Consider the following 15,550-nt stretch of genomic DNA (forward strand, 5'->3'; position numbering starts at 1 on the left):
GCCACCAAATCTGAAGCAGCTGTATGAAGCTCTGAGGAGTCCTTCTAGCAACGTGTTTAATCTATGTGATACAGAATAAAGGCAACCCAACCCAGTACGGGAAGGTGTAATGAAGTTTCCAGTGAGTGTATATTGAAATATTTTAGTCCCTGTTGGATTTGCCAAACTGGAACTTCTCCAGTATCTAAATTTAACTCACTGCGTTAAAGCTGACACTGTTCATTGACAGACCACTAAAGAAGCTCTTAGATGTTTTTAAAATAGAAACATTTAAATATAAGTAAGATTGAAAGGCAGACAAACCAGATGTTATTCCTCACCTTGGTTTCTCGCAGACCTATTCGACCTCTCCTTTGTCGATGGATGACCTTTGCTGAGCGGTAGTGGTCCGACTGGGTTTCAGCCAGAGATCCCAAAGAGAATCGAAGCTCAGCTGATGTGTCCAGATGGGATCTGGGAAACAACTTGTATGAGTATTATTGAAGCTAAACGCAAAATGCTTGGTTACAGATTTTGTGTTTTTCATATGACAGATGAATAATATCTGAACCTGTTAAAGCAAATCCTTCAAACACAATCGTTAGCAGTGATTTTGTTTGGGTCGTAAAGCAGATTGCCAGTAGATAAGACACAGCAAGAAAACTTGCAGTACCGATTAGTTACACAAGCAGGAAACCAGTCAGATGTTATATTTTGATACCTCAAGCGTACCTATTAGTCACAGTGAGGAGGTGCAAAGTGTACTTCTTGAAGGATAAGAGCTTGTTATGCATGCTTCTATGGCTGCAAATTGTTTGTCTTTGGAAGAGATTAAGGCTGCCACTGTCAACACGTCAGCTTTGTAAGATTAGAACTTCAAGCAGCATGAAATGGAAACCAGAAAATATCCAAAAATAGATGCCAAAAGTTCCATTATACCAGTGTTTCTAACAATAGTGTAACAGAGCAAGTAGTTTTCACAGAAGGATAAAATAACAGGAAAGCTCCTGGAGACGGAGTATCTATTTGCCTCTCTTTGCTTCCTGTTCTATAAACACACACATTAGACTAAATCTGAATCTCTCGTGGCCTTTTATTGCATGTCTAGTGTAACACATCTTCTTTATGTTGCAGATGTTTTCACAGCATCCACGTTTTTCTTGAGTCATTTGTTCACCTTGTAATACGTCGTGTATCCACCACTAACGTTTGGACACAGAACCAACTAATGTTCAGGGATCACCGTGCTGCCACTGAACAAGCCAATTTTTTTTTTCTTTAGCCCATTTCTGAGAAGCACTTGACTGGCAAGCTCCCTCAGCAACAGAAACATACATTCCTTGTCTTTATTCTCCTAGTAAACTATACATTTTGATAAGGAAAATACATTTAGACATACATAGTGATTAGGGATTGTTATGAATAGTTGACTGGACACTTAAATGTTGATGTTGTTGCCAGTGGAGGCAAATGTCACTGGCCACAAATGAGGGCTGCAGCCCCGACATGCAACTGAACACAAGTGATATTATTTGATTAACAAGGAATGTGATTAATGGTTTTATATAGCTCCTAAAATACATACAAAATATGTTTCTGGCCAGTTTTTAACTTTGTCCATCTAAAGTGAGTTATAAAGCTTAGTTTTTTATTCCGATTTAAATTTAACAGCAAGTTTATTCTAATTGAATTGATTAAAATGTGTTGTCTGACTTTTACAATCCCACAAATTAATTTAATTAGTGATATAAATTAATCATTCTCAAATAAAAACAAGAAAAATGTTATTTATTAAGGGGAAAAAAAAATCTTTTCAACAGTGATTAAAACCAAAGATGATTTTATTTGGCTCCTGGAATGTGTCAAAGATTGCTATTAAAGCAACTGTAGGCTTTTATTGTGAAAGACAAGAAAAAGAGGAAGCCTATTTCTCCCCCTGTCCAATATGGTGGTCCAAAAGCAGCAACTGATGCAGTATATACATGTGGAGATACGTTACAAACTGCGTCTTACATCCGGATACACTCACACACACACACACACACACACACACACACACACACACACACACACACACACACACACACACACACACACACACACACACACACACACACACACACACACACAGAAAACCGACCTACCGTGACAGCGTGGGTTCTGTGAGGGAGCCTGCCCTCAATCTGAATTGGTCGAGCTCTGATCTCAGTTTCTCAATATCCTCTGCCAGCTGCGACTGGACAAAACAATTTCTCTACATCATTGTCTGTGATATTACATGCCCAAAAAATGAAATGATTATCCTACCCCTTTATACCACTAGTCATACTAGTGACATGGCTGCAGCATGTGGAGCTGATTACATTTACAGGTCTGAGTAGGTGACAGTTGTAATTTCTACTGTTTTCAGTAGCCTCCTTATTATTCTATCCCTTGCAGGAGCTTTTCAATATTGAAGGTTTATAAAAAATTTAACTAGTGCCAATAACCAAACTCATTATTGCTGTACTCAAAAGTCAATTATTACACTAAGCTCATGTAAAATGTAGACATTTTGAAACAGGAGGTAATCATTTCTCGATCTCTACAACCTACTTTTTCTTGGATTGACTCCTCGTACTGTTTTCTGTAAGTTTCCGAGTCTTGGATTAGCATATTCTGCAAAGAAAAGGGGGGGGGGGGGGGGGGGGGAGTAAAGAAGTGAGAAAAATACATCTTTTAATGACCTTGATGCAATTGATATTGACAGGTTTCCATTGACGTGTCAGGCGTTTTTAACCTTCTCTTCGAGAGCTGCCATTCTCTCCTTCAGGTGGAGCTGAAGTCGCTCGTTGGACTCAGTGAGGAGTCTGTCCACTGTGTCTGAGAGTCTCTTATTGTGCTCTTCATTCATCTTTTCCCTCTGCCGAGCCTGAAGGAGAAAAATACAGATAAACCAACTTTCAGGCCCTCTTCTGTGGAATTAGCTTCCAATTTGAATTCGGGAGACAGATACCCTCTCCACTTCTAAGATTAGGCTTAAAACTTTTATTTTCGATAAAGAACATCATTAGGGCTGCATCAGGTGATCCTCCCTGCAAAAGGCCTAAGCTGCTGGGGGATTCCTATGATGCACTGGGAGTGTTTCTTTTTCACTCACTATATATTTATACACCACTGCATTTAATCATTAGCTATTATCAATTTCTGGCTCCCATCCACAGTGTATCTTTTATCCTTTCTCCCTCCCATCACCACCGGCTAGTCATGGCAGACGGCTGCCCCTCCCTGAACCTGGCTCTGCTGGAGGTTTCTTCCTATTAAAAAGGAGTTTCTCCTTCCCACTGTTGCCAAGTGCTTTCTCAAAGGGGTCATTTGACTGTTGGGGTTTTCTCTGTACTATATGACTGCTGTTGGAAAGATTGCCCACTATTGCATTTTTCAAATAAGGAAAACAACAACAAAAAAACTTTGAAAATAACTCATGAGGTTAAACATCTTCATACAGACAGCATTCTCGCTTGAATTTGCTATCATACACTAAAGTGTGACGTGAAAACACTAACGTCTTTTAGAATTACTCATTTGCATCATTTGTGAGTATTTTGCAAACCATTATATCAGCAGAGTACGTGAAACACCCATTTGGTCAAGCTTCATTGGTGACAAATCAGACAGTGTGCCATCAGTTGCAGTCGCTTCAAGCTGTCTTGCTCATGCAGAAGTGGCTGCCTGGTTAACGCTGCTTGGCACAACGCCTCCGCAGTGACTCACCCTCAGCAGCTCCTGGTTCTTCTCCTCCAGCTGGCATTCCAAGTGCCTCATTCGCTCCTCAATGCTCCCGTGACGCTCTTCCGCCTACAGTTGGATCACAGACAGCACAGACAGGACAAAAAAAAAAAAAAAAAGAGAGGCCACGATGATCTGTGTGCTTGACAGCCTAAGGGCCAACAAAGAAAAATGGTGGCGACAACACAAGCCAAAGCTTCTACCCCAAACTCAAAGATGGATATCTATGTTTTAAAGCGTAACTGGAAAGACAGCTGATTGAAACAAACAGTGACAAGGAGAAAGATGGAGAACAAGGCCACCAAAGGACAGAATGAAAGAGGAAGAGAGCTGCTCCAGCACTGCCAAGTATGAGCTCCAGCCAGAAGTGCCATGCAGCTGTCCCATGGTGGTAGAACAGCCAGAGCAGAATCCCAGTAAACACGCCCGCCACAAAACACTAATAAGATAAATGAATGATATCTGTTCTCTATTGGAGTTGGCAATAGCTGTGATGCCCTGTGGAACTACCTTCCTAAGAATGGAGTTCATGTCTTGGAGTTTAGCTTCCATTACAAAGTGATAATCATCAGGAGAGGAAGAGGAGCTGGAGTCAGACTATGTGGCCGAGGAAGAGGAGAGGAACATGTTGAAACGTCATGACACCACGTGGACACTTACACAAATGTACAGAAAAAAAAACGAGGGCATCTGTGGGAATACGTCAACAGCATGTGTGTTAATGTACAATATGTACAAACGTGTGCGCTTACCTTGGTGAGAGCTGCTATCCTCTGGGCTAGTTCGGCCTCAACCTCCGGGAGTGTCTCAGCCTTCCTCATGGTCTGCTGGAGTTTCTGTTCTGCAAGCTCCAACCTCTCCTGTAGTTGTCTGTTCTTCTCCTCCATCTGCACTCAAACACCACAGACAGCAAAAACATTAGCTGATAGTTGAACAACGAGACTTATGAGATTTTGTATCTGGCTTCCTGCAGATTTTGTGGAGGGATTGCAGCCAAAAGTAAACAAAAAATATAAATGTGCACGTTGTGAGGAAAAGAGTCACATTAGCCGACAGTCAAAGTTAATGTACTGAACTGGTTCTTATATAGCGCTTATCTATTCTACTTGAGCACTCTATACAACATGTTACAGTCACAGTAGCACTGCATCGACATGTAAGTGGTTTCTATTTAACATTCACACACATTCAAATTCCAATGGATGCATCTGTGAGCAACCTGGGGTTCTGTATCCTGCACACAGATACTTTGGATGCGAATTGGACCAGCCAGAGATTAAACCACCAACCTCCTGATGACCTGCTCTACTTCCTGAGACACAACCACTGAAATAAATTTAAACACTCTAAACCAACTAAGGATCTGCACTTAGCTTAAATCTGGGTTCTAACTTATTGCCTTGAAGCCAATAAATTTGCAGGAATGCTTAATGCTGAAAGAAAGAATGATAAATGATTACACAGGAGATTTATTCAATAAATTACCTTCCAATGCTTTGACCATACATCATCCAGAAAAGAAATCCAGAATAGTGTTTTTCTTGCAATAACAACAAACCCTAGCAATGACAAATTAAAGTATGAGCAGATTATTAGAACACTACACTATTTGAATGAAAGAGTTTTCAGTGTGTTCCAATGCTGTCCTTGTTAACAGAGTATAACGAAAATGAACTCTATAAATGTGATTCTCTTCCTTCTTCCTATTCAGTGTCAGCAGAGCATAATTGCCTGTTAGAAAATAGAATCACAAATGTTTGTCTTTCAGAGATGAGGCACACTCTGGCAGTGTGCCTCATCTCTTCTTTAGAATAGCAGAGTCAGAGTCTGCACTGCCAAGAGTGACACTGGCAACTTATAGACAGCTGATGCAGATCCTGATTAGGCATTCAGCTGGTACTTGCTATCATTAAGATGGAACTCAAACTTAGCATTAAATGAAACTGGAAACAAGTGACTTGCTTCCCCATTGGACAGTAAGAATTTTCTCCCTCACTAGCTTGGGATCAGTTTTAAGACTTATTTAAGGACTGGCTTGGCAGCCTTTGCCATCGGCGACAGATGCTCTGGTCCCCGAAGCTCCGGGCCTGGCAGCTCAGCGTGCAATAATTAGACTCTAGCAGGCCAAGTATACATTGTGTTGTGTGTCAGTGATATTTTCTGCCTCAACCCATATCGCCATCCCACGTGCTTGAGATGACACAGGGGAAACATGACAGTTTGTTTTTGTTTATTATATCCTCCCTAGGTATCCTACTACCCATCCTTTTTGCCATTTTGCTTGCCATTTCTTCTCATCCCTTCATGTCTCTATACCAAGTAATCTTCAGACATCAGCAGCCAGAGCCCAGTACAATAGCAAGTGAAACTTTGTGCATATATTTACCAAAAAAGTCTGTTTATGTATGGTAGCAGGAGTTCATTTAAAAAAACCTTTAGGGTTCAAGCATACCCCTTGCATAGACCCTTTCCCTTGTAAACGTCATGGCTGTAAATACATAAGTGGTTTCTTCTTAAGTTGTGGCTTCATACACATTTCCTGAGTGAAAAATGACTGGCTAGCAAAGGTTAACAACCCCCACCCTATGTAATCATCTGGCAGGATGAAATTAGCTCACCATTTACTTTTAGCGATTACATTCTGTTAACTATATACTTATGATTAGCAAACACTCTTACTAGTTTAGTGCCAAGTATTGAGTTTTTATTTCAGCCATTCAAACAGTTTATATCTTTAGTTAAAACTACTTTTTTAAATCTGTTTTTTAGCTAGCTTTTTTAACTGTTTATCCAGTACGTTTAGCTAACAAATTCAACAGTTAAAGTTTTAGCTAATAATTTCCACCTGGTTTCAGAATTTTAGCTGTTTCAATTATTTTGATCTTTTGTCATGATTTTATATCACAATTTCATGTACTTACACTGTGAGCTAACCATTTCAATGTTTTATATGTTTAGCAGACAGTTTTAACATATTTCATACTATTAGCTTTTCTAATAACCCACTGTGCCATTTTTTGCTTTCATCTAAATATATTTTCTTATTTCTTTGTTTTGACTGTCTCTCTCTATTGCTCTTTTACTTTTAGTCAACAGTTAAATTTTCTTCTCAAATTTGTTCAGGTTTTAGATTTTAAATTGTATTTGTTTCAGGTTAGGCTTAGTCACACATGCCCAGAGATCAGTTAGTGACTAAATGGCAACCGCCAGTTGCAAATGAAAAATGTGGTGGAAATGGTTGCCAGTCGCTTTGAAACTCATGGCTAAAGCCCATGCAGGACGAGAGACTGATCAGGCAGACGCCGGCAACTTTCATCTGCTATGAAAAAATGTGTATTCTCCAATCTGTCGAATTGTTTCTGGTAGTTGCTGGCATGAAATTGCAACCAAAGCAATCACATGGAGCAACGTCGTCTTTGTGACCACATTTCCTTGGCGACAACCAGTAACCACTTATATCTGGTTGCGGAAAATATATATTTTCCCTCATGACCAGTGATCACCAGGTGATGTCTCGTCTCTAAGGTACCCCCAGATTAACTGGTCTAGGGGATTTCACAATTGTTTTAAATAGTCACTGTAGTTGTGATGTACATGTCTAAAGTAAACATTATGCTAAAGAAAATTGTTGAGAATTATAACTAAAATATAAATTAGTGTCTAAATAACTTTCCACACAGTAAATCCAAACAGGGACTGATGGTGTCACTCTAATTACTTCTACTCATATCAGAAATTCTTTCTATTCTTCCAGAGCCCAGACAGTGTTTAAGCCTTTACTCATAAAAATGCCACTAGATCTTCTATGGCCATGCAATTTATCTAATTGGCTGCAATGAATCACAAAGAATAATTGAAAGGAGAGTAAATCTGTACAATCGCTTGACCATATTCTGCAGCATTATGTCAATTATGAAGAAATCACATGTGAGCCATGTGCATCTGCACAAAGTAAACATTTATAAAATTTCTTCCCCAGTAGTAATTTCCTCTTACATTATCTACCACGATGTGAAGAGGTTTTCTCAATGCCAGACCTCTGTGGAACTGCTCAAAGGACTATGTTAACTGACAGGAACCATCTTACACATTTTTCCTGGCTGATTCTTTTCTGAATCCAGTAAGAAAAATACGACTGATGATACAGTAATGAATCGTGCACTGCAGCTGCCATCTGGACCCATTTTTTGGAAGAAAATAGTAATCCCAGAGAGCTGATTAATGTGATTACATGGCTCACACTAACCCTGGAGTGGACTTTACAGACCTGTCTGAGGAATGCCTCCTTATTGGCCAACTCGTTCTCCAGTTTGTCATTGATGTCATGCACAGAGGTGGCTTCTCTTTGGGCACTCAGGTAACGTTTCTCCAGCGTGACAATCCGTTCCTCCATGTCTTCTTTCTGACACATGGCCTGTATAGAGACACACAAAAAAAGACTTAATATAACATCAACTTTGGGTGTAATATTTTCTCCTGCTGCTTTGCACACATGGAATTTGTACACTACTTTAATATCAGCACCAGATGAAAACTCCATAGGGTGTCTGGACCCTCCCTTAAGTGACAGGGTGCTTGGGCATTCAGCACCTAGAGCCACTAAGCTTCCACATCGAAACACTGAGAGACAGCTGACGTGGTTCAGGGATGACTAGGATGTCTCCTGGGCACCTTCTAAATAAGGTTTTTAGACATGTCCTACCAGGAGGAAAAACTGATGACATTTCTTCACCGTATACTGGATCTCAGACTAGACCCAGTATACGGTGAAGAAATGTCATCAGTTTTTCCTGGAAGAAGTAAAGGAGTCTGGGTGTCTCTACTTAGGCCAGGATAAGCAGCAGACAGTGAATGGATGGATATTGCAGATATACAGATATTGCAGGGTCTTTACTTTACAATATAAAGAACCTTGAGCTCACCATTATTGTTAATTGGCACTGAGTAAGTAAAACTGAAGTGAACGGAATTGAATTAGAGATTCTTCAACCACTTCCTGGAATGCACACAGAAACCAGACTGCAAGTCTGCAAAATCAAACTTTTATCCCTAGAATGTGCACAAAAGTTAATAACAAATAAAGCCTCATAAAATACAAACATGCGCTGCTGTCATGAACAGAGGCAACATTATCATGGAATTTCTCAGACTTAATTTCCTCCATGGAGAATTGCTTCAGACACAAACTTGCGGTAGCACCCATTGTTTCCAAACCATACAAATAATAACAGTTATTCTTAGAACACTAAATAAACTGCTGCTGTAAGAGAAGGCATTGCAGGGTAATAAAACACGATTGGCCTGATAAGCCCATGTTTGTCAGCCCACGATAACTGCCTCTGCCCACATCGTTAGAAATCAATAGTAATTTCATCCCCAGGCGACAGGGGCATCAGCTTATGTTCATATCCAGCCCACTTCACTGATATTAACCTTGCACAGACATATAATAAATAGGACTATTATTTGGATCTTAATTGCCAGTTTTGGACACAACTGGCTCTTTTTTGTGCTTCATGCATCAACAGTCTTGAACCCGTTCAAGAAATACAAATGGTTATTTATTTATTTAACATTAAGTGTTAGTTTGAGGCCTAGAGAAGTGTTTATCTGAAGTGTATATTTAGATATTTTTTCAAGGACTCTTCACTTAACTCACTTCACCCGATGAAGGCATTATGAAAGACCTTATACGTTCACAAGTCAATGTGCATGTTTTTATGTGAGAAAAAGACGGAGTAATAAAGAGCTGGGGAGAGTGTGAGAGCATATGCAAATAGAAGCTGTTTTTAGACCACTGCTCGCTGTCTTTGATGTTTCTCTTGCAACTGTTATCCCCATGCGAATATGTGTGTGTGTGTGTGTGTGTATGCTTCCCCCTGTGCTCAGTTTCTGTGCTGTGACCTCTTTGATGTCCCTCTGGTACTTGTTGTTCATCTCCTCTGACTTGATGAGGTCCTTGCGGGCGGTCTCGAGCTCCTGCTCCACCTCGGAAACCCGGGAGGAGAGGGAGGACATGCGCTCCTTCATCTGGGCCAACTCGTAGTTCTGCTTCTCCAGCAGGTCCTGCAGCTCGACCACCTGACTCGCCTCATGGGCCGGCTCCAGAGAGCCATTGGACAGACGCTGGAGGGGAAAGAGGGGGACGTGGAGTAAGAGGTCAACATATGAAAAGGGAAAATTATCCAAAAATATGTATGCGTCATGAAGCACAAAATTTGCCAAGGGATGTTTGGGGATGATTTCTAACTTTTAGTGTACTTTAAAAAGAATTTAAGAGCTTTTTTAAAAATGAATTCCCTTGCATGACGTCTTTTAAAACTCACAAATTAAGTGAGGCTTGTGGTATATAGGTAATAAGGTAATAATAAAGTAGTAATAAGATCACTGACAAGTGAGGGTTAGTACAGGATTTGGAAATTGGTTGTTAATGTTGTGGCTAATCAAAGTAAAAAAAATTCTTTCTTTCTTTTAAGTTAACATTCTAACTAGAACTTTTTCCTTGCAGTTGAAATAAATCTTTTGGATGTTAAATTATATCCCGAATCCTGAAACGTGTCTTGTAAGTCCATTCAGAATGCACACTTGCCCCACAATAATCGCGATAACAAGTGATTATATTTTCTTTCTTTTTTCAAGTGTTAACCTAGTAAAAACCCCAGTACCTAAATCAAAAATAGAAGTTTGAGCTTTGAATGCAGGAAAATAAACACACTATCGAGAGTAAAAATGAACAATGGTGCAAAGCAATTTTCTGATTTCCTGTCATGCCTCATCTTCCTGTCGTGTATTCAAGTGGGCCCTGAGAAATCAGCCATGCTTCCACTTCAGATACCATGTCTGCTTTTGAGAATGACATACATTTGCATTCTAATAAATTCAAGTTCAGGAGCTCACGGCTTTGGTTCTTCCCCTGCTTTGATTCTGGATGGTCACAAAGACTGAATCACACCAGACTCTGCTGGAGAAATTGTTTTGACACTTGCATAAGTAATCTGATTAGATTTGCAAGGTTTCCACTCCGTACAGCTCTCCTGGTCTCTGCATGAGGTAGATTAATGAGGAGGATACCGCAGAGATTCAGCTTACAAAAGAGTTTAGGGGCAAGAACAACAGAGGAAAACAACCTTATTATCGGTGCTAAATAACAAACATGCATAGTTTAAAAAAACAAATCTTGCTTTTATGCTCAATTGAGTTACAGTAAGGTGAATGAGAGGATTGAGGGAAACTGATCTCTTCATTCTCCATCTTCCTCTGTCTTCCTGCTGTATTGTGAGGCACAGCTGCCCATCTTTGGCCATCCATCTGTGAGGACAAACCTAATTGGGCCTCTCTGTCTGCTGCCTGTGATCAATGATTCACTTGAGCAAGGAACAGGATCCACTAAATCACACCAGTGATTTTAATACGAGCATGCCAGCAGTGGGCCATGCTCATAAAAGAATTTTATATCTTCTTTATTGCCAAATGGCTCAGCTGTCCCTCTGTGTATCTGGGGTTTCCATCGATGGGCTTGTTTCACAGATTTGTACCATTTAGGACCAGGATAGTTTAAAGGGACAATGTTAATAAGAGTTACCCAACATTTCAAAGGGGTGTATTGCTTTTTAACTCTGAATGACCTTTAAAAATGGTTAAGTTTGGCTATGAAACAACTGCTCTCATTCATGCCTGCATGGATAGATGGACAGATAGTCTTGAGATGCCCCTCAATTCTTTATATTTTGCTCTGAGAACTAATGTTGGCCTTGAGCAATAGTTCTCCAAACTTTCTTAAGGTCTTTCAAAGTTTCTTCTTTGAACATAAGATGCTTTTTCACTAAGAGGAATGTTTTTGTTTATTAGGCCACTTAACGCTGCCTAATGAATTATCTAAACATAAAAAAGCACCTTACTAAACAGATGAACTACACATAACAGACAAATAAGCAAATAACCACATTTTAATTGCATCTAGGCACGTTAGTACTAGCAGCCTGTTGCAAAAACACATCATTTGTTCCTATTTCTTTAGTTGAATATACAAAAAATCCCAAAGATGATGCAGTTTGTCAGACAAAATATTCTTGTACCAACAAGGTGATTCTCAAAAAGCTATTAGCTTAAAGTGACAGGGCTAAAACACCGTCTACAGCAGATAAGCAGCATTTGAAAGTCACGTCATTAAGAAATTAGATAAAACCTATGACATGAAACCTAAAAGACAGATCTGTCCCTTCAGTTACAGAAGAGGTGGTCTGTAATTCAGTGGTGCAAAAACTGATGGAGTGACAAACCAAGATATATATATATATATATATATATATATATATATATATATATATATATATATATATATATATATATATGAATGAAAGAATCCGGTGGGCAGGTTTTGCCATTGTCCCCTTCCTGACAGTTCCTTCTACATCTCTGTCAGTCACTCTGACTACAATCATGCTGAATAACTGACCCTCACCATTACTGCAAGGTTAGTGTTCTTTCTTCACCGTATCACAAAACAAATGTGCCAAACAACACATGTTCATACTCTCTTATTTTATCTACACAAAACAGAGCAGATGATGGCTGTCTCCTCATTATCACATCCCTCAAACTCACACGCTCTTCATCTCTTTACTCCCAATCCCCCACCACCACCACCTCCCATCCCCCAAACCCTCGTTCCCCAGCAGACCAGCCAAGTAATAACGTCTCCATTGATCTACCCAGGTATCCTCTGCTGCTGTCTGCATGTATAATAAAAATAAAATAAAATAAAAAAAAGTAAAAATCCTGCATCTGCGTTTGCCTTTAAGGTGCATCATTTTGGGCTCGCGTGCTTCTGACATAAAAAGGCATCAGCGTAATCTACACCTACACCTATGCTGTTAAAATAATAATCAAAAGGAAATTTGTATTCAGCTATGGATGTCCATGTGTGCTCCTGCATAATGGCAGGGGGTGAGATCACAGCGGGAGTTTTCGCCTAACTCCTTCAGAATGCCTGCAGAGGTAAATAAATGTATGATCAAAACCATGTGATAGTCGCTGCAATACTTTAAAGTCAAAATGCCAATACAGCAGGGGGAACTAAATGTACAGGAATTATTTGTGTAACGCCACCACAGCAGGGTTGTAGACAAAATACTGATTGGTAGTGCTTTTATTTTGAAATGGAAAACATCCGGGTTACTGTATGACCGCCACAGTAAGTATATTTAATATATACATACATAATACTATGCACATTTTTAGAATAAACTATATCTTAATCAAAAACAACAAGTGCAAATATTGCCATAATGTACAGACTATTAAAGTGTAGTGTAGTTATTATAGATCCACACATAATTTTGACCATTTTTTCCACCCATATTTAAATCAAGGGAGCTCACCTTGCCATGGACCTTCTGTTGAGCTTCACTGCCCTCCAAAATGTCCTCTCCTCCCTCACCTGATGCCACTTTCCTCTGGATGTGAGCATTCTGTTCCCGTAAGGCCACAATCTGTGGGACACAAAAATATGGGGTTAGAAGTAAAAAAAAAATAAAAATACAACAAAAAACCCCCTCCGCACACACTTGCCTGCACACAGCAACACAGTTTGTGTGAGACGAAAAAACAAAACTCAATTTTAAGGCTGGCATCTTCCTCAGTGTGGCTTTAGAACTTTTAGCTTTTAGCGAAACCTCTTGAATGAGCCTCTTGTTTGCACACACGATGAGGATAAAACCACAACCACACATAATTGCAATCCTTGGTTAACTAATCATTTTCCCTCTCTTATGCAACGCTAGTAAATTACAGTATATCACACTGCATAGGAATTTTGGAACATTACTTTAACCAACATTCATGGAAACCTTGTGATTATTGAGTTTTGCAAACCAAGTGCTTTATTTCCCCACCATCAGCCATCCTGAAGCCTTAATAACCCTGTCACAGGGGTGTCTGACAACAATAACATTCTGGTTTGGCTTTGACTGACAACATATGATTATCACTCACTTCAAGAGAGAGAGAGGTTGACAGTGTACCTGCTGCCTACTAGTTCACAGTACTTCTTGAAGTACTTCTTTCCAGAGCCTAATGCTTATGGAGAGCAGCCATTCATTCGTCCCAGGTAGGCCACTAAATATTAACTAGCAGAATGGATAACTTCTTCTAAGACTTCCTCCGTGTATCCTACACTAGCACTAAGGTGAATACGAAAATAACGTGTTGCGAATGCATCAATCTTTTATTGAGGTCGAACATAGGCCAGCTGCACTAAAGTAAACACAGTGCAGCTTTAAGAAATGTATGAATTAATGATTCCCCTGAGAAAAGAAAGTCAAAACAGAGTAAGAAATACAAGCCAACACACGCAGTCCTGGCTCTGAAAGTAAAACTGAAACAGGGCAGATCCTCAATGCTCCTCTCTGCAATGGAAAACTAAGAAAAGCCACAAAGTCAGTCTGCAAACTGTGAGGGATGTTAAAATAGCACTGGTGATGATATTTCTGTCTGCTATTGTGCTCCTGTTCAAAATGAATTTGGCCAACCTGGAGATTTGTTCAAAATGTGAAAAGACTGTCTGCTTTTATTTCAACAATAAGCTTGGTACAGTGTGTTCCGTTTATTTTTGCAGACAGAAGCAGTCAAAGTTACACCACTGTCCACTGGTCTCAATCTCTGAAACCTCCCCTAAAAAGTAAATAACCACCAGAAAGACAACTCTAGCACTAAAATAGTTTTACAGTTATTCTCTACACGAACAAAAAAGGAGGAGCTCCTAACAACCCCCCCCCAACAATTACTACAGTACATGAGGCATGCTGATAGCGTGATGTGATTAAAGCTGCATTCTCCTCTATGAGTACTCGGAAGCTTCAGAAAAGCTTTAATCTCTGAACCATGTAGGACTCTCAAATCATGCATGTTCCTTTTTGTCCTTCTCTTTATGGATGATTCGATCAGGATTTCCAAGCAGCCAGCACCATCATTTATGACAATCCAACTACCATTACTAATCATTCTAATAAATAATTACAGTTTGAGAATGGAAATGCTGAGTGATCGTCGCCGTTGAAAACAAATTGCGATGCTTTAAAATCGTCTTTTCTCTCTCTTTCCGCAACAGACATTTGTTGTGATCGGAACAGCAAGAGGAGCCCGAGGACAATCAATGAAACCGCTGTCGATAAAACAAACAATGCAATCAAGTGACTTTGACATGATCCAGTTTAAACTCAGATCCCAACCTGCCCTCATTGACACCTGGACACGAGTCGTAGTTAATGTCGGGACCTCTTTAAAGTTGCGAGTGAGAACAGAAGATTATCTCCCACCTTCCACAGACAGGGTTTCCTTCACACTCAACTTTGCCAGCAGCAGCTTGGCTTCTTCTTTTCTGCTGCAATCTGTCTACAAAGCATCTTCTGTTCATTATTTTTAATGAGGGCATAATTATGCCTCCGTATGTTCCAGTACCATTATTTTGAGATTGTCTGTAATTTCTCCATCTCAGAGATCAAACACCAACGCCACCCATGACATAAAGGCACAATTGATGAATGGGGCGCTACTGATGCATCTCCATCGCTGAAATGAAAGAAGACAGAGAGAAGTTTGCCAGATGCAAAATGAAAAGGGTGACGAGGGACACAAGGACGAGTGGAGCTTCTTTTACAACGCAGCATCACAATTTCCTTATCTTCCTTTAGCACTTCTGGGCTCTGTGTTGACAGGAATGTCTGATGAAGTAGAAATTGGAGGAAAATGGGAAGGAGTGAAATAAGAATGGCTATGTGTGAGTGTGTGTGTCCACGGGTGTCAC

At 39.9% G+C, this 15,550-nt stretch overlaps 1 protein-coding gene across 5 annotated transcripts in view; it reads right to left on the reverse strand.

The window, feature by feature from the left end:
* ppfia2 (PTPRF interacting protein alpha 2) overlaps positions 1–15,550 on the reverse strand; it is a 187,343-nt gene that overhangs the window by 23,575 nt on the left and 148,218 nt on the right. For all 5 annotated transcript variants that reach the window (XM_085386151.1, XM_085386155.1, XM_085386154.1 and 2 more), the window contains exons 6-14: positions 13,128–13,238; positions 9,652–9,873; positions 8,015–8,161; positions 4,500–4,634; positions 3,733–3,816; positions 2,759–2,890; positions 2,575–2,637; positions 2,124–2,215; positions 321–453 (exon numbers count right to left, since the gene is read on the reverse strand). In XM_085386151.1, the coding sequence (XP_085242277.1) occupies positions 321–453; positions 2,124–2,215; positions 2,575–2,637; positions 2,759–2,890; positions 3,733–3,816; positions 4,500–4,634; positions 8,015–8,161; positions 9,652–9,873; positions 13,128–13,238 (1,119 nt within the window). The remainder of the gene's footprint in view (positions 1–320; positions 454–2,123; positions 2,216–2,574; positions 2,638–2,758; positions 2,891–3,732; positions 3,817–4,499; positions 4,635–8,014; positions 8,162–9,651; positions 9,874–13,127; positions 13,239–15,550) is intronic.

This window comes from Rhamphochromis longiceps, linkage group LG17, assembly GCF_057381845.1.
Source record: "Rhamphochromis longiceps isolate RC_006_pf linkage group LG17, R_longiceps_female_GT1.1, whole genome shotgun sequence".
Lineage (NCBI taxonomy): Eukaryota > Metazoa > Chordata > Actinopteri > Cichliformes > Cichlidae > Rhamphochromis > Rhamphochromis longiceps.